Raw genomic sequence first — 21,836 nt, 5'->3', positions numbered from 1 at the left:
TGAGAACTCTGAATTGTTGGCTTAGTTCTGATTTAAGCTGGCATGAATTTGTCTGTACTGCAACTACTGCAACCATCAATTCCAAGATATGTTTCTTTGTATGAAAATATACTTCAGAATATGTCGCACTAAAATCACTTCCTTTGAATTTGCTTTTCCTTGTTTTAAGGAAGCAAGCTATAAAAAGTTCTGAAACCTATAGGAATAATAGCTACTTCCTATAGTGCTGTGGTGGCATGGTGCAGTGGTTAGAATGCACTATTGCAGGCTAACTCACTGCTTACTGCCGGGAGTTTGATTCTAACCAGCTCAAGGTTGACTCAGCCTTCCATCCTTCTGAGGTCAGTAAAATGAGCCCCCAGATTGTTGGGGGCAATATGCTGACTCTGTAAAAATATTAGAGAGGCTATAAAGAACTATGCAGCAATGTATCATTCTAAGTGGTATTGCTATTGCTATTTTGTAAGAAGACAAGTTGGATGAACAGGATTCAATGCTTCTGCAAACACAGTGAATATATGCTATTCGGCAAGAAAGTTGAAAGAACAGAATGTTATAATTTGTGGACTCCAGGAGTCCTTCTAGTCCTAGAATGAGTCCTCTATTCTTTCATATATACAAATAGCAGATTATCTTGAAAGTTATCTATCACTATTCTTAAGGGAGACTACTTTATTATTTCTTTCAGATGTGATGTGGTGACAATTCCAGTCAGCAAAAATGACATTTGTTGTAATGCAATACATTTGGGCACACTCTAGCTTTACTAGAATACAATACTGCAGAAGCTTTAATACCAGAGTTAATAATATTGTTAGTACTTAACTAATTTAATATTTCCTAACATCTAATAAACTTTGAGATATTAATATTATGTAAAAGCCAGCAACCGAGTTTATATTTCATCACCATCAAGCTAGATTTGAAAAATCAACCTGGAAGAAGAAAGTAGCAAAACATTTGTTAAGAAAACAGTAAGGATGTTATCACCAAGATCAGATTCAACTCAGACACTGCATATTGATAGAATATTTGCATTACACTCACTGGGACATAACCTGGGAGGAAGTCACTTTCCAAAGAACTCTGGGTAGAAAGGCTTGTTATATGGGCTAACTGAAGATCTTATGGTAGGGTTGCCATATGTGGCCTGCAGATTTTCAAATGATTATTAGATGACAGCAAAGAGCTAGAGCAGGCATGTCAAACTGCTGGCCCACGGGCCGGATGCATCATACTAAAACTGTGCCCACCCCATTGCTGGCAATGGGGAAAAGTCACGATACGTCGCGAGTTTGACATGCCTGAGCTAGAGCTTTCTGCATTGTTGTTGCCACCTAGTGGTCATCAGGATTTTTCTAGCGCAGTGGTTCTCAACCTGTGGGTCGGGACTCCATTTGGGGTCGAATGACCATTTCACGGGGGTCACCAAACCATGCTGTCCGCCATTTTTTCCTTTTTCCCTAGCTGTCCTACTCCCTCTTATTGGTGGCCACACCCACTTGGGGGTCACCACAACATGGGGAACTGTATTATGGGGTCACGGCATTAGAAAGGTTGAGAATCACTGTAAATCTAGCGCAATCTACAAAATCTAGATCTTTTTCCATGTGTTCTCTGATAAAATATTGGAATGAAAATAGAGCATTATTATTATGGACTACGGTGAGAAATAGGGTTCTGTGCTAATAGAAGGCAAGACATTCCTTTCAATATTATATATATGGGATTCATTTTCCCAGAATAATGCAATAAATACATTTGAGACATGTTCACATGCAGTATCTAGCTTAGTGTAAATCATAGTTAAGAGATTTATTCTTGAATCCATGCCAAAAGATGTAACAATCCATGTCTGGTTGCAGTTTTTGGCCATTCCGGAATCTATGCCAATTCCATGGTAGGTGATAGGGTGACACTTCCTCTCCCCCATTCATAGGGATGAGCTTAACTTAATCAAGTTGGAATCATGTCATATGAAATCAGCCTCTCTCTACAACCTTTGGGTTTCCTCTCTCTCTACACCCTTCGTGTTTCCATTTCCTTGCAGCCCACCAATACCAGAGGATTTGAAAATAGAACTAGAGAAATGAAGATACTACTGCACCTGAAATAGTTTCAGTTACTGATTCTGTCCAGAGACTGAAAGAAAAAATTAATGATAGATTAACTCCTTGGAACACATGTAGGATCATGGTCATAAGTAGGCTAAAACCAAATCACGAGTAAAATCATGGTTAATTGTTTCACCTTGGCTTAGCATGCAATACAAATTGTCTCCTTCTCTTTTTCTAATGTACACATATAAAGTTATGTCTGATTGTGTATGCATATGGAAAGAGGAATGGCAGATATCACACAATAAAGTTTAGAATAAGTTAACATATATCACAGTATTTCACCTTGTCTTCTCTTATCTGGCTGCAAAAACCTGGACAAGTAGTATTTCCCTGGATAGATCTAAACAACTCTTTTCTGCTGTCTGGATTTTGTAGAATTATGATGAGGGTAACATTGAAGTTGAAAGAAAGCATCTTGGAAAACTGCAATACTAAATGATTTTTGCTCTCCAAAAAACAACCCTGTAGAAATATAGCAATCAGTTGACAAAGCCCATCTTCATCTTTCCTGGATAAACTGGAGTTTATTTCTGGGTAAGCTTTCTTAGGACCGAGGCCAATATGTGTAGTTAATAGCTATTGCAAGTGTGAGCAAGTGTGTAGATTCTAGCACATCTCAAGACTCATTATTCCCTGGGGAGAAAAAGACCACACTGTTCAAAACAAAATAATGTAAAACTATTTGCTTTTTAATTGAAAATACACCTACAAAGTAATATTTCTCAAGCCACACCCTGGGTGCATCAATTGCCAACTCAGAATAGGCACAAAAGAGAGAATATTCTATGGCTCATGATTTCTGTACGAAACAGTTAGTATTAAAAAAGCAGTTAAAGAACTGTCATACTTTGTAACACCATTTTCTCCTAAACTGAGAGCATGGAATGATAGCCCTTTACATGAATATTTTTTTCAGCCACTTTCCAAAAATAGTATCCATTCAAAAGCAAACCATAGTAAAAGTTATTCCATACAATTTAATATTAACTTTGTACACATTACAGTACTGCTATAAAAATATCTCTAGTTACATTTCAGAAAACACCTGCCTCTAATCTAGGTTTTCTTTTTGTTAGCGCAAACAAGAAACAAATAATTAAAAAAGGCACATCCATTTACTGCATTCAGTCAGAAATTACATAAGAGCTTTGCGTTACTTTAAACACCATCAGATACACTGAGTTAATTCCTATTCTTTTTCAAAGGGGAAGCTAAGTGAGTCTCCAAAACCCTGCCTACCTACTTCCACCATTCAGAGACTGTCACTACAACCTCAACAATTCCACTTCACAATCTGAAATGTTAAATCTTTGCAGGGTTTAATTCACCTGTCACACTTTTAAGATAATCCTCATTGTGTTTCAGAAACTTCAGGCCAGCCCTTTTGGTGTTTTATCAGTTTGACAATGTCCCTCAAAAAGAGCCATTAAGCAACAGCAAGAATTTAGGGTGGGGCTTTTACCCCTAGAAAGGGCATTATCGCTGTCATGTGGGACAGTCTCATTCTGCATTTGTAATATGGAATCTGGAACAGATCTAGGCACTTTATGGCCTCTGGGCCACATCTTAGAATAAAATAGAGCCGGAAGGGATCTTGGAGGTCTTCTAATCCAGCCCCCTGCTCAAGCAGGAGAACCTATATCATTTCAGTCAAGTGACCATCATCTGGCCCTTTGGCTGTGCCTGTTCAGCCCAAATGAAGTCAATGGGAAATTAGAAATCAAATATAAATAAGCGTATTCCATGCACGCAATACAACTGCATTGCTTTTATTTTGAGGGTGACTTTTATGTATATGTGTGTGAGCCTACGCATTTTCACAGTCCTATTGGATAGGCCCTTCCACAGACCTATTGGTTAGTCCCAGCCTACTGGGGTCCCTTTGGGAAATTAATTGTCCATCCTTGGCCTGAAACATGACAAGGGGCACCTAGTGGAAATACAGGCTTGTGAGTGGTTTGTGGTTCATATTAGGATTACTGGATCTGGGTTATAAAAATCCACAATGAAAATAAATTATACAACATTCCAATTCTTTGCTGTTGTCTTTTGATTGTCGGGATTTTCACAGCCCAGGTAGGCAGCTTATGTTAAACCTACTTAGCGAGGAAAGACTCTTCACTAGCCACAATGAACAGGCTGTTCATTTGTAAACTACTTCCGTTGGAAATTGTTCCATAAGTAGGCAAAATGAATAGAAACTGAGAGATTAGAAAAGCACAAGGGAGCTGATTCCTATGTAGTGTTTACTATACTAGCTTATAAAGGGAAGGGGATGTATAGTAAAGGTCTACTGTAAACTCTGAATAGTAGGTGATGAAAAATGAGTTGGTCTGCTATAAGCCTGGATTAAATAGAAATATCATCCCCACATTTGATGGTCAAAACTCAGAAACCTAAATCTTTTCTCTTATACCAGCATTTTACTTAAGATTTCAGCAATGAATCTGAGAATTCTATTGCAAATCATCTCTCTTTTAATCTGCCTAGATTTGTCTGTAACGCTTGGTGGCTCTGAATCTAATTGTGAGATTGAACCTTGAAAATGTCTTTTCCCCCCATAAATAATGCCAGCTATCTTAGCTTAAACTGGGTAAGGTCAAGTTTTATGTGTAATATCCATTTTGTAAAAAATAAAAATAACAAAAAATCAGGGCATAACTGTAGAATTCTGAGAATTAGCCTGGATGAAACACACTTGTAGCTTTCGGTAGTTCTTATTATGTAGGGATCAAATGAATGAACCTTGAATATCAAATTGGCAGCTCTAAGGAATAACTCAGCCTTATTTTACAAAAATGCTATTAAAATACTGTTCCAACAGACTATACAACCAATATATGTTTATATTTACACCATCTTATGAAGTCAGACTGTTTCAAATGTGGGACTTTCCCATTATTCCTGGCTAGCAGAAATGGGGAATAATGGTTTTGGAATCAGATTCCAACGGTTAATCCCTTCCTTCAAGCATCCCATTGCAGAGATTATTCTGCTTGCATAAAGCTTTCCTTCCTGACTCCTCTGACCATGCATGTAAAATATAATTTAAAAATCTTATTTTTTTTAAATAAATGGGTTCTGTGAAACAGCAAGCTTCAAACAGACAAAAATCATGATCTCATCCCAATTTTTTTTAAAAAAACTGTCCTTTCATAGTCCCGAAGACCTCTTCTTTTAAAAAAAGGCTTTTATATTTTTCAATATTTATTAAATGTTTTCATAATTCTCTTTATATACTCTTTTTCTTAATAAAAAATAATCAAGCACCACATTAATATTACTTTTATACAAAGTCATCTCCTACCTGTGTTAGCAGGGTCTATCAGATGGATGCTGCTAACATGGAGAAAGTGGTAGTGGACTAGAAAGTTTGGTCTTTAAACTTAAGTTAAAAAACTTAAAAAGTATTTTTTTAAAAATGCATTTAACCAAATTTTGGAAGATTCATCTTCCGGAAAGCATTTTTGGTTCTGTAGTTTCACTATGAAAGCACAAATGTAGCCAAATCTTGACAGATGATTTGTAGACACTGCTGTTTAGAATTTCATCTATATGTTCCTATTTAACATGGTGTCAGAGATTCTAAAATCGTTCCTGCTAGAGGCTTAAACATAGGCAGACAATTTAAATGCAGTAGTTTAATTTAAACTCATACTAGTTATAGTTGCATATAGTATAAACCATGAATTAGTACAGGTAGTTCTCGACTTTACAACCATTTGTTTAGTGACCGTTCAAAGTTACAACGGCACTGAAAAGTGACATATGACCATTTTTCATACAACCATTGCAGCATCTCCATGGTCATGTGATCAAATTTGAATGCTTGGCAACTAGTTCATATTTATGACGGTTCCAGTGTCCCAGGGTCATATGTTCACCTTTTGTGATCTTCTGACAAGCAAAGTTAATGGGGAAGCCAGATTCACTTAACAACCATGCTACTAACTGTAGTGACTCACATAGCAACTGTGACAAGAAAAGTCATAAAATGGGGTAAAACTCACTTAACAAATGTCTCACTTAGCAACATAAATTTTGGGCTCAATTGTGGTTGTAAGTTGAGGACTACATAACTAGTAAAAAGAATCTTGGGGAGAATCATTCCTACACAACAAGGAAGAATAAACCAAGCCCAATTTTCTTTTAATAGCAGATACCTGGTGGTTTGCCTTTATGTGCAATCAAGAATTGTAGTTTAAAATAGCCTGTAATCTATTATTAAATAAAATATATCACAGCAAACCCTCATTTTTTTTGCTAGATTATAGTGTTTCTTTTCAGCTACAATCTCTAGTTCCTGTATAACAAGCAAGAAGCTAAGAGAAACAGAATCCCAATTTATTTCTTAGTTTGATAACAACAGATCACCTCTACGTGAGCTACCTCTTTATTTCAAGACCTTTTTGCTCATCTGTGTAATGATGGCTTAGCACTGTGCATAACGTCTGCCTGGAAACAAGGAATTTGTATTTCATTTGTGTGGTTTTAAAATATGGGTGTTTTAGAATTCATATCTTGGTCTTTAGGTTGCTAAATTCAATGAATGTTTCAGGAGAGTTGCAATGATAATGATCTTTGCCAAAAATTCTCATTGGCTTAAAGTTGGTTTATATTTCCTGTAAATTTAAGGTATGTGTGTGTGTGGGGGGGGGGGCTAAAGATCTTCAACAGGATTCTTAATGTCAGACTAAACTATATTTCACACAATTGATTGGAAATGTCACATGGATATAAATCAGTGAGGATCTCAACTCCTACTGAAAATTCAAATGTCGATTGAGATTTAAGTCAGGACAATTTATGAACCATGTTAATCTTTCTGGAGCCTAACATTTTATAATACCACCACATTAGCAGTTTCTGTAGGAAGCAAAAGCAGTTACTTTTTGAAAACTACTGTATATATGATTGGTGGGTTATAATTTATCTAAACCTCACTAGATTAAATCAGCAGAATATTTACAGCTGTTTGATCAAATAATGACATCAGAATTGCTGTGATAGCAATAATTCAATATGTCCATGGCAAAGAAGCAACTAAGATGAATTTCCTGTTCAAAAGTGCATATGTTTTTATGTGTGTGCATCTGATCTCTGATCCTGGAAAAAAAACAGTATGTATGAGTAGCAGTATTTGCACTAAATACTATAATCTAAAAGAGAGTCATAATGTTACACATACACAGAGGTATTTGCAGGTTTGTGATATACAAAATCAATGGGATTTGAAGGTGCACAGTACCAAGAAGCATGAGCCTCTTTCTGATACTAAAATATCCCATTGGTTAGAAATGAAAATAAGAATTAGTAGTTTTTGCTTAATTCATAAATATAATAACCTGTGGGAAATACTATCCACTTATTTCATCCTTTAGAAAAAAATGTATTCATATTTGTGCCATTCTAACAGTAATGAAATAAACTATTGTTTTTAAAAAGAAATCAAAATTTGCTATTAATTTCTCTAGAAATAGCATTAAATGTCAAAGGTGACTTGATGGTGCTAGGAACATGTAGCAATTTGAACAAATGAAGCCTCTTTCAGGATTTCTTCTGTTTTGCTGTTTCAGCTTATATTAAGTGAGATCACATTAACAGGATAAAGAAATATATATATTCTTGAATAAGCTTGGTAATTTGATAAAACATTTACCACCCATTAAAATGTTGCATATCACTTTGTGTAATTCCTATATTTTTTTAATGGCACGTAGCTCTATATCACAGGTGCCAACAATTTGGGATATTTTCACCAATTTTGAAAAATGTGCACTGATCCCATCATTTCTCCTGCACAAATTGTGCAGGCTTTTTCCAGCCAGATGTCACACAGATGTAGTGGATTATGACTTCCAGAATTCTAACCAGCATGTCTGCTGCATGTTTCCTAAGAATTCTGAGAGTTGTAGTCTCACATCAGGAAGGTATCAGGCCAGACAAAGTATGTCTAGGTAAACATAACATGAAACATAACAATACTGTGCTTTGCTTTGTCCTCCTCTGGCTTTCCGTACTGGAAAGAACAAGGCGAGGCATATGGAGCAACAGCCTGCTGTTGTTGATTGCTCAAACCTAGCTATCACAAGGCAGAGGGGCATGTCACACACTCCGTCTCTCATAATATCTAGTTCATCCTTAAACCTTTTCAGTGCTTTGAGAGTACAAGAAGAAATGAGGAACAAGAAGAAGGACCAAAGAAACTGTACATTTTCCATAACTCTAGTTGCTTTGTCTCAACTTTCCTCTACCTTACATCTTGGTTTCACTGTCTAAGGGCTTTTCATTCTCATTCTCTTGTGAAATCAGCTGGTAAGGCTTCTTCATTTCATTCTCCTCTATCACGGAGTTACCCATTTCAGCATCTTTGTTCCGTAACTCATGGCGTGATAAGTGTTCGACAATTCCTGCGCCAATGGAGTCTCCCAAAACGTTGGTAGTAGTACGCAGACGATCCCTAGGAAATACGTTCAATTTATGTAAACCAGTCATTATTTACCAACACAATGAAAGCTTTCACTAGAAGATATAACACAAGTCCACATTCTTTCATTCAAATTACATCTATAGTATAATAACATTTGCTTCAATGTTTGCACAGAAGTAATGAGAAAATGTTACAGGATCGATGGGAAAAAAATAGTGAAACGAAATAAGAGCCATATTTAAAAAATTAAATATCAGTTCCAAGAAGGAACAGCACATAGGTATTTTGTAACATTCATGTTGTCTTTTGGGCCTTTTCCTTCTTGCACAAGGAGATTCAAACTAACTGGCCACAAGTTGCAGCATTTGAAAGGGTTCATTAAGAAACAAATAACAGGCAAATGTCTGGTCTAATGAAGAGAAGGGTGAGGGGGGACATGATAGCAGTGTTCCAGTATCTCAGGGATTGCCACAAAGAAGAGGAAGTCAAGTTATTTTCCAAAGCACCTGAAGGGAAGACAGGAAGCAATGGATGGAAACTAAAGAGAGAAGCAACCTAGCACTAAGGAGAAATTTCCTGACAATTAGAACAATTAACCAGTGGAACAACTTGCCTCCAGAAGCTGTGAATGCTCCAACAGTGGAAGTTTTTAAGAAGAGACTGGACAACCATTTGTCTGAAATGGTACAGGGTTTCCTGCTTGAACAGGGGGTTGGACTAGATGACCTCCAAGGTCCCTTCCAACTTTATTATTATTATTATTATTATTATTATTATTACTATTATTATTATATAAGATTTGCATGTTAAAATACGATGACTGATAAGACTATCTGAATAATGCATCTTTTAAAAAACTACAGCTTGGAAGGTGATCAGAGACTGAATAACTTCCATATTTCTGCTCAAAAAAATCTTCGTCAGTAGTGGTGAATATCTGTAGCTTGGGTGTAGGACTGAGGGTGAAGGTTTGTTCTCTGAGTTTGTGGGTTGACTTCCGAATGTTTCATTACCAGGCTAAGTAACATCTTCAGTGGAGTTTAGGGGAATTTAAGTTCATTACAAGACCTACTGACTATATGAAGCCCTTATAAACAGAAGAACACTGACACCGACATCCCCTAAACTCTACTGAAGATGTTACCTCGCCTGGTAATGAAACATTTGTAAACCAACCCACAAGCTCGGAGAATGAATCTTCACCTTCAAATCTTCATCAGTATCTTATTCTAGTCTTTTTATATAAGATGACAGTTTGACATTTGTATGCAATTTGTATGCAATGTAATCGGGTATTGTTTCAAAGAGACCCAATACATTTCTTCAGGAAAGGAACTACAATGACTTATAAATTTAATTTTTACTAGTATCTTTAGTCTACTTCATTGGAAAGATACTCACAGAAACCAATCCACTGCAATGATAAGTGTTATGTCATCTGTAGGCAAACCAACAGAGGTTAACACAATCACCATTGTGACTAGGCCAGCTTGAGGAATTCCTGCTGCACCAATGCTGGCAGCTGTTGCGGTAATACTGTTACAAGGAAAGAGACAGAAAACTAGTCATACTGCCATTTTCATTTTTTTAACATTTCCTTATATCATAAAACTCTTTCAGCTTTGAAGAAGTTGTTGGCTAGAAGTTCATGAATAGGGTTAGAATCAGTTTGTGATCTATAATCTGAAAAACACAATCCTTCCTTCCTTCCTTCCTTCCTTCCTTCCTTCCTTCCTTCCTTCCTTCCTTCCTTCCTTCCTTCCTTCCTTCCTTTCTTCTATATTAATCTAAAAACATAACTAGCACAATAGGACTTGTGGTCTATATAGCAGTCTCAATCTGGATTAGATCTTGATATTGTAATTTGCATTGCAATCAATGTATTCTGTGATTTCTGAATTGTTCATGATCTCCTACTTTATCATCCTCCTGTCCCCAGTGTTATCATGCATTCCACTCAGAAATGCCCCTCATTCCAACTTTTCTACCTTTGTTGTCTTGCATACTGTAGGTATACAAGGAAATGAATTTTGCAGGATTTACAAACCTGATTGTGATAATTTGCCCAAAGTTTAGATCCATATTGTTAACCTGTGCAATGAAAATTGCAGCCAGGGCTTCATACAAAGCTGTCCCATCCATGTTAATAGTTGCACCCACAGGTAGTACAAATCTTGTAATGCGTTTGTCTACTCCATTGTTCTCTTCCAAACACTTAAAAGTGATAGGCAAAGTGGCAGAACTGAAACCAGATGGGGAGAAAAATAAAAGACACCATTACCATGAATGAATGAATGAATGAATGTGTGTGTGTGCGCACGTGTATGTATACATATACACACACACATACACAGTGAGAGAGAGAGTTGGTTCATATAGTTAAACTTCAGACAATGCTCAAAATTTGAGAGAATCTGCATCCAGAGTTTCCTGGGTGTATATTTTTGAAAGACCATACAGTACAGGTAGATCATGTGTGGTGCCTGCACATTTTCAATGCCTTTCATTTCATTGAAGAACATGGTTGTCTAACTTGGAGACAGTACTAGACTAAAAGATATGTTTCAATACAAAGCAGTTTCAGATATTAATTTTCAAGATCAAGAATAATTAACGTGAAAGAGCTGTCCAATTAAAATATTTATTGGAATATGTAGTCAAATAATATAATGTGCAGCATAATTTGGATATTGTCTTATATTGTACTCTGAATGGTACATAGATTCAGATGAGTGTCGCTACACACATATTGGAACAACATGTTAGGTGTAAAGTAAAACCTAAAGTAGAGTTGAAGAGTGATAGAAACCTGGGGTAATGTTAGAAACCTGGAATAATCACATCTTCTCTCAATCATTTGCAATAAAAACTTCTGCATATATTCATGGAGCAGCCTATCCATAAGTAAGCTCTCAATTTTTAAAACAAAATACCATGAACAATATTGTTATCTGTAGATAAGACAATTGTGAAAGTTGAAATTTTTTAGGGCCAGCCTATCTGTGGGTGGCACATTTTTCATATTATTTTAATTAAAACTTAACAATCTGCTTACAAGCAGATAGGCTTGCACTCCAGTATATATGGGATAAACAGTATTTTAAAAATGCATTATATCTATAGATAAGCTGAACCCAATGGGGGGGGTGTATTTTGGGACCTATATGTATATGCAATATATAACCAATAAAAACTCCTATATCCCAAGCTATTTGATTATGGAAGTCTACCTTGAGGAAGTTCCCAAAGCTGTGATGAGAGCTTGCAACAATCCTCCAATAAAGACCCAAGGATTTTTCCGAGTAATGAAGAAGTAGAGAAGTGGGAGAACAATAATGGCATGGATGAGCAAACCAATGATAACAGTAACTGTATACATGGCAAGCTGGCCTCCAATCACACCCATATCTTCCATCTCAACAATTTTTCCAGCAATTAAAAACAAAATACCAAATGGTGCATACCTGGAAAACAAAAACAAAACAAAAAAAAGACAAAGAGAGACAGAGAGAAAGAGAAAGAGAGAGACACAGACAGACAGAGACAGGGAGAAAGATAAATTCATTGCTTTGTAACCATTCTATTAGTCTACTTTTGTGCAAAAATGTGTAATGTATCTTTATTCTCTTTCACTTGAAAATTCCTTGCTGCATTCTATAAAGACAGAGACTGTGACCCTAAATATATTGTCCCAATATATTATTGTTTATTATACTGTCTGGTGATCCTTTGGCTAAAAAGCTGTCTAGGAAACCAAAAGGGAAGCCTCTGTAAACACAAGAGAATTTATTTTTAACATATACTCTGCAAGTTAGTGGCAAACAAAGAAGAATGTGAAGATACCAATTCATTATGGACAGATTTTAATCATGGCTGGTTTGTTGTATTCCAAAATATGTATTTTTTACAAAATATATTTTTCATCACATTCTATTTGTGTAAAATATTATCTTGGTGCAACAATGAATTCTGAAGCCTGTTATGCAAGAGCTTGTATACTATGGCTGTAATTCAGTCTATGAATACTGAATTAAAGTAACTCTCTGCACAAATATAGGAACTAGGCAGTTTGTTAGTGATACTACAGATTACTTTTTAATCCAGAATTTATTTTAGCTTCAGAAATTGGCTTTGTGCCCAAGGCAGCACTATAATTCATGATCTCCCAGTTTCTAGCCTGGTACCTTAAACACTACACCAAACTGGCTCTCAAGATTCATTACATCACCACAAATGTCTATAGCCTTTATTTGAAAACCTCCAGTGAAGAAGAAACCACTCCATGTAGTAACTTATTCCACTGATTGTTATTGTCAAGAAGTTCTTCCTAATGTCTAATCTGTACTGACCTCCTTGAATTTTCATCCCAGAAATTGTTAGAATAACCAAGAAGGAACTTCAGCTTAGACCTTCAAGTAAAGAGTACTAAATTCAGGTAGTAACACAGTGAATTTAGTACTTACCACATTATTAGAGCTACCAGTCGCATGATAGCCTCATTGAGACTGTCGAAGAACTCTCTCAATGCCCGACCTTGTTCCTTCATATTGCCAATCACTAATCCAAAACTGATGGAGAAGACAACCAGTCCAAGTGCATTCACTCCATTTACACCCCCTGGTACAGGGATTATCTCCTTCTTCATCTGAGTTAGGTTTTCCACAGCTTCTGTTACATTATTTATAATGCCAACAAGGACCGATGTTTCATTAGAATCATCATGTGTATGGTGAACACGCTCTTCATAGTTTGTTTTGAACTGTTAGAGATGGTTAGAAGGACAAATATTATATTCACGTGTTAGGAATTCTAGAATCTTATTTCTAACGACTCAAATGCAATTATCAAAAGATTTATCTGACCTCCCGGGATGAAGACAGAAATAATCTAAATAAGGGGGGGGGGTATCCTTGGTGCTCTCTGAGCCTGCTTGTTTTCTTGCAGACCTTTCATTACCCAAACTAGGTAACATCATCCGTGCTAATAAGGAGCGCAGTTTGCTGTCAGTTTTTTGGTTGGGCTGTTTACTGTCCGCTTCTTTGGCAGTTTCTTGATTGGGGTATTGTTTAATTGATTGTTGGTCTGATGTTAACCTTGGAGTTAATCTATGCTGATCTGGATGCTGATTGCTGGAAGAGAGGTGCTTGGGTCTTTTTGTTCCCTTTTTGCTTGATTGATTGTCTTTTTTGCATAGTCTATAGATGTTGTTAAAGTCTATGTGTCTATTGATGGCTAATTTGTCAGAGTACCAGACTTCTAGAAATTCCCTGATATGGTCACATTTTCCCAATTGAAACTATGGTTAGATTTGTCTATATGTTGTTAAATTAAAGGATTTTCATCATGTTAGTCTCTAATCTAAACACTGCTGGCTTCTAATATTATGTTGTATTTTTAATAATAATGAGGCACTTGTCTTCTGTACATCTATGGCTACTGGAACATCAGCAATAACCATAGGAGCATTTTTATACTTTTAATAAGTCAGAGATCTGTACAGAAGAGCAACTGGAAAATCTAATCCTGGTTGGGTCATAAAGCTATGCCCAGATAATAGAGCCTCAAAGAATCCATCCTATAGAAGCTGTAGGTCAGTGATGGCAAACCTTTTAGAGACCGAGTGCCCCAAAACCGCCTTGCCCACCCCGCCCGCCTGCAGGGCCACCCACCACCTCCACGGCTCGCCGTAGATCACCCAGGTGATCCAGCAGTGCCATGGCAGCCATGCCCTCTGCCCGCGCCTCGCAGCATCATCTGCATGCGATGGGGCGCAAGGGCAGAGACTTGTCCCTGCTGTCTGGCTGCCATGTCCTTGGTTGCACTGCTCCACATGGGCCACGCCCGGGGGCGACTCTCCTCCTGCTGGTGAGGACAGGGCCATGGGGGAAGGCAGGGCTGGGGCAATGGCGTGCATGTCCACAGAGAGGGCTCTGAGTGCCCCCTCTGGCACATGTGCCATAGGTTCGCCAGCACTGCTGTAGGTGCTTCTCACTGGAAGACAATTAAGAACATTCCCTGCATCATAAACTTGGACTTTGTGTAATCCCAATTGAATCTGGACATGTAATATACTCATATATAGGAAGGGATTCAATTTTTTTTTTTTACCTGTTTGAAGCAGGCTTCTACAAGATTTGGAGGAAACATGTTTCTGTAAAGAAGAAGAAAAATAATATTTACCTATTAGCCATAATTTGTCATCCTATCAGGATCACACTAAAGGACAATCAATTTATTTTTTTCAGTATACCTTTAAACACAAAGTATAATCTAAAACCACATTTTATGGGGTGGTTACTGGTAGCAGAAACGTGGTCACTAGAAGTGTTTTCTGGCCATATACAAGCAGGCCCAGAAAACAATGGAAGAGCTTTGAGGCGCTTGCCAGGTATCTTAATGGTGTCAGCTGCTTCACAATCAGATTTGCTTCTTTGTAAGCAAAGTGGTTCCTCAAATGATTTGCATACCCTGAATCAAATTATGCTATTCTCATGTAGTTGAAATTTCTCTCACCAGTTAAATCTCTCACCAACACACATATTCAGCGAAGTTTTTCCTTCATTCAGAATATAATAAACAAGAACACCAATGATGATTTATATTCCCAATGTCAACCATCCCCAATGAAACTGGAATGATACCTTATAGGAATCAGTAACGGCCCTAATTGGCTTTAGAATGAGAGACTAACAAGAAAGTCCTACTTAAACCTTGTAGACCATCCCAGAAGACAGTTGCAAAGCTCTTCCATACTATTGTCAAAAAAACCCAAACTTGCCCATAAATTCACCCAGTCTTGCTCAGCTTGATGGTGAGCTATACTTACTTTGTATAAGTGTGCAAAGCCTTTGCAAACTGTGGCTCTCAGGTTTCCCAAAAATGCAAAGTACTGCCCCCAGCCACAAAAGATTGTTCAACTACGATCTGTGGCTATCCAGCTACTTTTGGACTCTATTTCAGAATTATTTCCAAGTTGACGATGCCACCTTGGTGCTCCATCACATCACTCATTTCCTTAGCTTTACATTATCACACATCAAACATCTTTTTTGATTTAGTTAATAGCTTTCCTTCAGGAAGGCCCTCCTACAATTCACACTAACCACACTGCAATAAGAGGGCTGTAACCTAACACATTTGAAAGGAGCCCAAGTTGCAGAAGAATGCTGCCTACCTGATTAAGTCCAGAAAGGCATCCGCAGCTGTCACTCGGACAATCTTGCCTTCTCTGTGCATTTTTTCCTTTGACCCTTTCCCAGGATGGATGATGACTACCATGATTATCCCAATCAGGACAGCTATAATTGTGGTACTCATGTAATACACCACTGCTCGGAGACCCATTTTCCCTGATGCTTTACTGTCCAAGGCCGACACTCCTAACACAAAGGATGTATAAAAGTAAAGTTAGAGGCATACATCTCAGAAATTTAATCTTCTTTGCAGAGGAAAGTCCTCTTAATCTGGCCCAGCTTCAAAGGACTTTGAGGAACAACCACCCTGAAATTCCTTATTAATTATACCCATAAACTGCTTAACCACCAGTTGCCTAGTGACTGTTTGAGATTATGACCAATCTCTTCAGAACTACTTGTAACCCAATTCCGGAGTTCAAATGGCTGCACAGAAAAACATATACCTTACAGTTACATGATCAAATTTGGGATGCTTGGTAACTGGCTCACATTTACGGCTATTTGTAGCATTCTGCAGTCATATGACTATGATTTTTGGTGGATTTTGTCGGTTTCCAGCATTTACTTCCAGTTTCCAGCAAAAAAAAAGCCCATTGAAGAAAACAATGGTCCTCGCTTAATGACTGCCACAATAAAATGGACTATGTTTATGTGGTGACAAACTTAGCAACCATGACAACATATGAATGTCATTCTGGGCTCCATTATGGTCTTATGTCAAGGACTACTTGTGTGATGTTTTAAATTTTTATCTTGTTTTTATGATTGCCTCTAGGCGAGATGAGTGGCATATATGTTTACTAAATAAACAAACAAATAGGGCTTTGAGAAGGCACAGAATATATATCTACCTTACTGTGATAAATTCTATTATATTTCAATTTTAGCTATAGCAATTAATTCTACCTTTAGCATTTCACATGTAACTATTCTGCACAAATATGCCCGTTCTTTTTTGGTAATGGATTTCCCATTTTAATTCTTTAATTCATATTCATTTATTATTCATTCAATTATGTATTTCTTGCATTAATACCTTACTGTTCTTTTAAATAATTAACAGAGATGAACCTGGGCACACCCTCATCTTATCCTCAAAATAACCATCTTGTTAGATAGATTGGGCTGAAAAAAATGTCTGCCCAATCCAGTACTATAACTACTATATCATGCTGGCTAACATGTAAGTGTCTACTCAGGCAATTATGTTTGAGGGATGGTGCCCATGGAGGGGAATATGGTGTGATGGATTACAAAGAAGCCGGCAATTTCCCAGGAAGGAGTGAGCACATTCCAAGAAGGTGGATAAGATAAGAGGCAACACAGCCCTGATGTCAAGCCCAAAATCAAGAATCACACATGGTAATTTTTCCAAGCTGAGTTCTTTATTGTTTCATACCTATAGACAAAATCTCAACTATCTGTATCTACAATATATTCCACAGTTGAACTGTTGGGGATGGGATGTTTCCACCTCTTTCTCTCACACATAATATCTGAACAGTGTTGCTTACTCCCCTGGAATGCACTCTTCCCCTCCTAGGCAATCCACCTCCATGCTAAAGTCTATCACACTAGAGCTGGAAAGGAGATAGAGGAAGAAAGTTGGAATAGCCACTCTTTAGAATCTCCCAGAGTATATCCATTGGGTTGAGAGTAATAAAGGTTTAGTCTGGCAAGATTCTGTTTATTGTGTGTAATCCAATAAAGAAGTGAATTTTGGCTGGACTGTTCCATATTGGGCTGAACTTGAAACTACCGGTAGGTGACAAACACAGCCCTGCAAAGCTGAACAAACTGCAAACAACCTTTGCAATATACATTCATGCAGAGGAATACCATCTGTGTGATTAACAATAATAACTATCAGTCTAAACTCAAGGGAAAGTAGGCTAGGCTGTATACCCATAAAAAAGGGCAAGTATCTTTACCTAAGTTTTCTTTTAAGCATGTATGCCTTACAGTCTGGCATGCAGATTGCTTGAATCAGAAACATTGCACTGTCCCAAAGGCAAGGGGTGGAATATAGTTTTTAATTACAATAAACAAAACAAAACAAAAGCAAAAGCAAAATGTACCCTTGATTAATCCAAGTTGTGACATTTTAAATACAAATAAAGCCAAACAAGCTTTGTTAGTCTTCAAATTACATCCATAATGGAGCCTGCCCATCACAGAGGTAACTCATGATGATTTTATGACCTTTTTTGAGTCAGTTGTTGTGGTTGTTAAGTGCACCCATGGTTTGCTATGGCGGGTTTTGCTGTAAACTGGAAGTAAATACCAGTTTTTGGCAAAACTGTCCTAAAATATGGTCACATGACTGTAGGATGCCACAAACAGCTGTAAACATGGCTCACTTGCTGAATGCCCAAAGTGAAGTCACATGACCATAGCGGGGTTGAACCACTGGAGCTTCGATTCTGGGTCGTACTGTAACTACTGTTCTAGTAAGTTTCTCAAAGCTTCAAGTGGTCACTAAGTGACTGGTTGTAAATTGAAGACTACCTGTATCTTTTAAGACAGTTCTTAGGCCAAATCTGAGGAAGTAACCGGACTGTCTGTTCCTTTCCATTTCAGAATCTGTCACTTGTATCACGATCACTCAACTTTACTCCATTCCCCAATGTCAAATTTGGCAAACTATCTCTGACTTCTCAGAGATTATTTTCTTCAGGTTTAAATGTACTTTTGCCTTTTGCTGTAACTTCCCATAGTCCTTGATGTTGACGCAAGGTTGCACAGTTGGAATAGCCCAGTTTTTTTTGCTAGCTGGGGAATTCTGGGAGCTGAAGTCCACACATCTTAAAATTGCTGAGGTTCAGAAGTACTGCAATAGCCTATTCAAAACACACACACACACACACACACACACACACACACACACACACACAAACAAACCCTGAGGCCCTTGCTCTTAGGGCTGCATCCCATTTCTACTCTCAACTTTGCAAGCGCAAAGTAACACAATATTTCTAGATATCCAAGTCAGTGGCACATTTCCTGTTCTTCACATCTGCCAGAGTAGGACCCTACTGTGTGGGCTGTTTAGATACCACTTTAACTCTTTGCATTATTCCATCTTTTGCTCATGATATTGGAATGCACCACACAATATGTTTTTTGAACAGAAACTAAGGGAGTAATTTATCTTCTTTATGTGTGCTAAGCAGAGCAGGAGGTAAGGACTAGCAGGGATTCACAGCAAGCCATAGAACGGTGATTAGTAACAGCTGACAGCCTTGAACCGAGTCTCTTTCTCTTGGGTTGCCTCATTGTAATACCAGAGCACAAAGAACTAACTGTCCCAATGCCAAGAATCTGTAAACGAAGGCGCACAGAAATAGCAGCCCAAAATTTTTCAGTAACTAAAGGCAGCCAATACCTGCTTGCTGGAGACCTGAAGAGACCATCCTTTGATGGATGTGAAACTTAAATTAATCTGCTTTCCTATAAAAGCATTTTCTCATATCATTAAATGGCTTAAAATGGCCTTTTCTGGTAGCTGGGATATGAGTTGGGTGAGGATATTTGAAAGTAAATGATGTATAATCAAAACCCATCAGCTTTTGAAAAAAGGACCTTCACTTGATGATTGTCCCTAATGTTGAAGTAGTACAGTGAAATACTGTGATTTAATTAGAGGGAAGTCCATCAAAGTAATTTCCCAAGCCAACCAAACTTCTTGAAGCATAGCAAATTAGCAGGAAAGCCACTTTTTTTTTTTTTTTGATCTGAGGTAATACATCTGCAACATTTTTCCAATCTGTTACAATAATAATAGATTTAAATCTGCTTAAAAGATTAATTTGGCTAGGAAACACCATTCCTTTCCTCCCAATTTATCCAACCACAGATATAGTAAATGATCAGATGTCATAAAGCACGGATGTCAAACTGCCAGCCCGTGGGCCGGATGCGTCATGGTGAAACTGCTCGCATCCCATTGCAGGCAATGGGGAAAAAGCCACGATACGTCACAAGATGTCACATGACATTGCGAGTTTGACACACCCCTGTCATAAAAATGTCTTTTATTTAAATAATGATTTTCTTAATTGCTCCCTACATATTAGCCCTCCAGTGGCTTCATATGCAGGGCTATACCATGATTTATTAATGCTTTGTAACTATGCCACAACTAGCTGAATTCAGCTATTGTTCTAGACCAATATTTCTCAAAATTTGGTAAGCTTCAGGAATTTCCCAGCCAGCATGCCAAGTTTGAAATATACTGTTCTAAGCTAATCTAAATAAAACACTATTCCAGGTTGATAAAAAAAATAAGTATCAAGAACTTCCAAATTCATCAGAGTTAGGAAAGGACATGTTTGTATTATTTTTTAAAAAGCCCCTTCTTCAGAACTCAAGTTTTAAAATTATTTAAGAATATCCCCACCAATTCATCTGCTTTTGCCCGTTGCAATTTTGACAACTGGAAAGTGGTAGCCCAGTGGTCTAATAGGCACTTCTCACTAGAGTTAGGATAAGAACAAACATTTTAAGGACATGCTATGCTCCCTCTGATTGGCTATATAAATACTGACTTCCTGTCCCTAAGTATATATAGTTTAGTGAGATGATCATGTGCTTCTACAACTTATATATAGTCATTGAAGCTAAATTTATTTCCAATTTTCCAATTTTGCTACATTTGAAAGTGGTAGCAAAATGAAGAACTTATTTTAGTTTACAGGCCAAGGAGAGCCTATTCAAATCTTATTTATTATTTCATCCTTCCAAATTTAGGGACCGAACGATCAACAGTGATGATGATAATGGCACAAGGAAGTTGGAGACGAGAATGGAAGGCAAACAGTGAGATGCATTCCAGAGAAACATGAGCCATTCCTCTGTAAAGAAGGCAAAGGGTTACAGGGTCAAATGCAAACCAGATCTCCAGGTTCACAGTTAAGCACTATGTTTTGACCTCTGGAAAGATAGGTCAGTGTTTATAGCCTTAGTGGAATTCCTGGCTTAAGGCAGCAGAAGAAAAGTCAGACCAGGCAGCTAGACAACATGGAGAAGGAAGTTTAAGTACATAATGGCACAATGTCCTAAGCTTGCCATATGTGCCTGTTTCTGGAGAACAATAGTGAAAGAGGCCTATCATCCTGCCATTCTATCTGTAAGCTTCCTAAATGCATCCATGACACAGAATGCAAGACAGAAGACTGGATTAAATGGGTCCTTGGTCTGATCCAGCAAGACTCTACTGATCTTAGATTGCTATGGCTACACAGAATGGGGAAGAATGATGCTAAAAACAAAGCACCACTTGCAGTGATTGGCTAATAAAACCACAGGAAGTGACAAGAAAGGTGAATAACACCTTAAGTCTCCTACTATAGGTACAATACTTTGAATTGGAATTTATGAAGAAGTAGATGTAATAAAGTTCACATGAGAAATCTGTTTGATGAGAAATGAATTACCTCCACAAGCGACAAATATTGCCGAATATCAGATGCTGGGCATAACATTTTTGTGTATGTCTGCCTTAGTATGTTGTGTGAGCGAAGCCTATGATTTAGTTCTGATGCTACTCAACTCCATTTGATCCTGCTCTTCTAACAGACTTCTGAAGTTATAAAGCTGACTCAGGCTGTGTTTACATAGTTAAATCTATGTGACCATCAAAGGTCTAGCTACTCTAGTAGTTATATTCACATAATACAGTAAGCTTGGTGTTAATCTTGGTTAGGGCTTTTTGGCCAGGTTTGTTAACTATTGGATAAGTTTATAATGCACAAATAGTCTTCAGCTTATGACCACATTTGGGATAGAAATTTCCATGATACGTTGATGTATTTATAAGGCGAGGTATCACATAACAAGACCCAATCTTACAACTGTTTTTATTGCTATTAAGTAAATCACCTCAGTTGTTAAGGGAAACATGTGGTCATTAAGCAAATTCAGCTTCCCCAATTTATGTTTTTTGTTGAAAACTGGTAAGAAATTGTTATCACAAATTGTTATCACATGATTGCAGGATGTGCAACTGGTTGTAAATGTGAGCTAGTTGCCAAGCACACAATTGTTATCGTGTGACTGTGAGATGTTGTGACATTTGTAAATGCAAGGGGA

The 21,836-nt window shown here is 37.5% G+C and overlaps 1 protein-coding gene across 2 annotated transcripts in view; it reads right to left on the bottom strand.

Annotated features, from left to right (window-relative positions):
• Positions 1–6,071: 6,071 nt before the first annotated feature.
• The window catches only part of SLC1A3 (solute carrier family 1 member 3), a 35,338-nt gene continuing 19,573 nt past the window's right edge, over positions 6,072–21,836 (bottom strand). For both annotated transcript variants that reach the window (XM_039347906.1, XM_039347907.1), the window contains exons 4-10: positions 15,725–15,929; positions 14,659–14,701; positions 13,014–13,309; positions 11,781–12,014; positions 10,598–10,792; positions 9,952–10,086; positions 6,072–8,580 (exon numbers count right to left, since the gene is read on the bottom strand). In XM_039347906.1, coding sequence (XP_039203840.1) covers positions 8,376–8,580; positions 9,952–10,086; positions 10,598–10,792; positions 11,781–12,014; positions 13,014–13,309; positions 14,659–14,701; positions 15,725–15,929 — 1,313 coding nt within the window. In that variant the 3' untranslated portion in view covers positions 6,072–8,375. The remainder of the gene's footprint in view (positions 8,581–9,951; positions 10,087–10,597; positions 10,793–11,780; positions 12,015–13,013; positions 13,310–14,658; positions 14,702–15,724; positions 15,930–21,836) is intronic.

Source organism: Crotalus tigris, unplaced genomic scaffold (assembly GCF_016545835.1).
Source record: "Crotalus tigris isolate CLP2741 ecotype Arizona unplaced genomic scaffold, ASM1654583v1 scf7180000018103.2265978, whole genome shotgun sequence".
In the NCBI taxonomy this organism is placed as follows: Eukaryota; Metazoa; Chordata; class Lepidosauria; order Squamata; family Viperidae; genus Crotalus; species Crotalus tigris.
The sequence above is the reverse complement of the archived record's forward strand: the minus strand, read 5'-3'. Positions and strand labels throughout refer to the sequence as shown.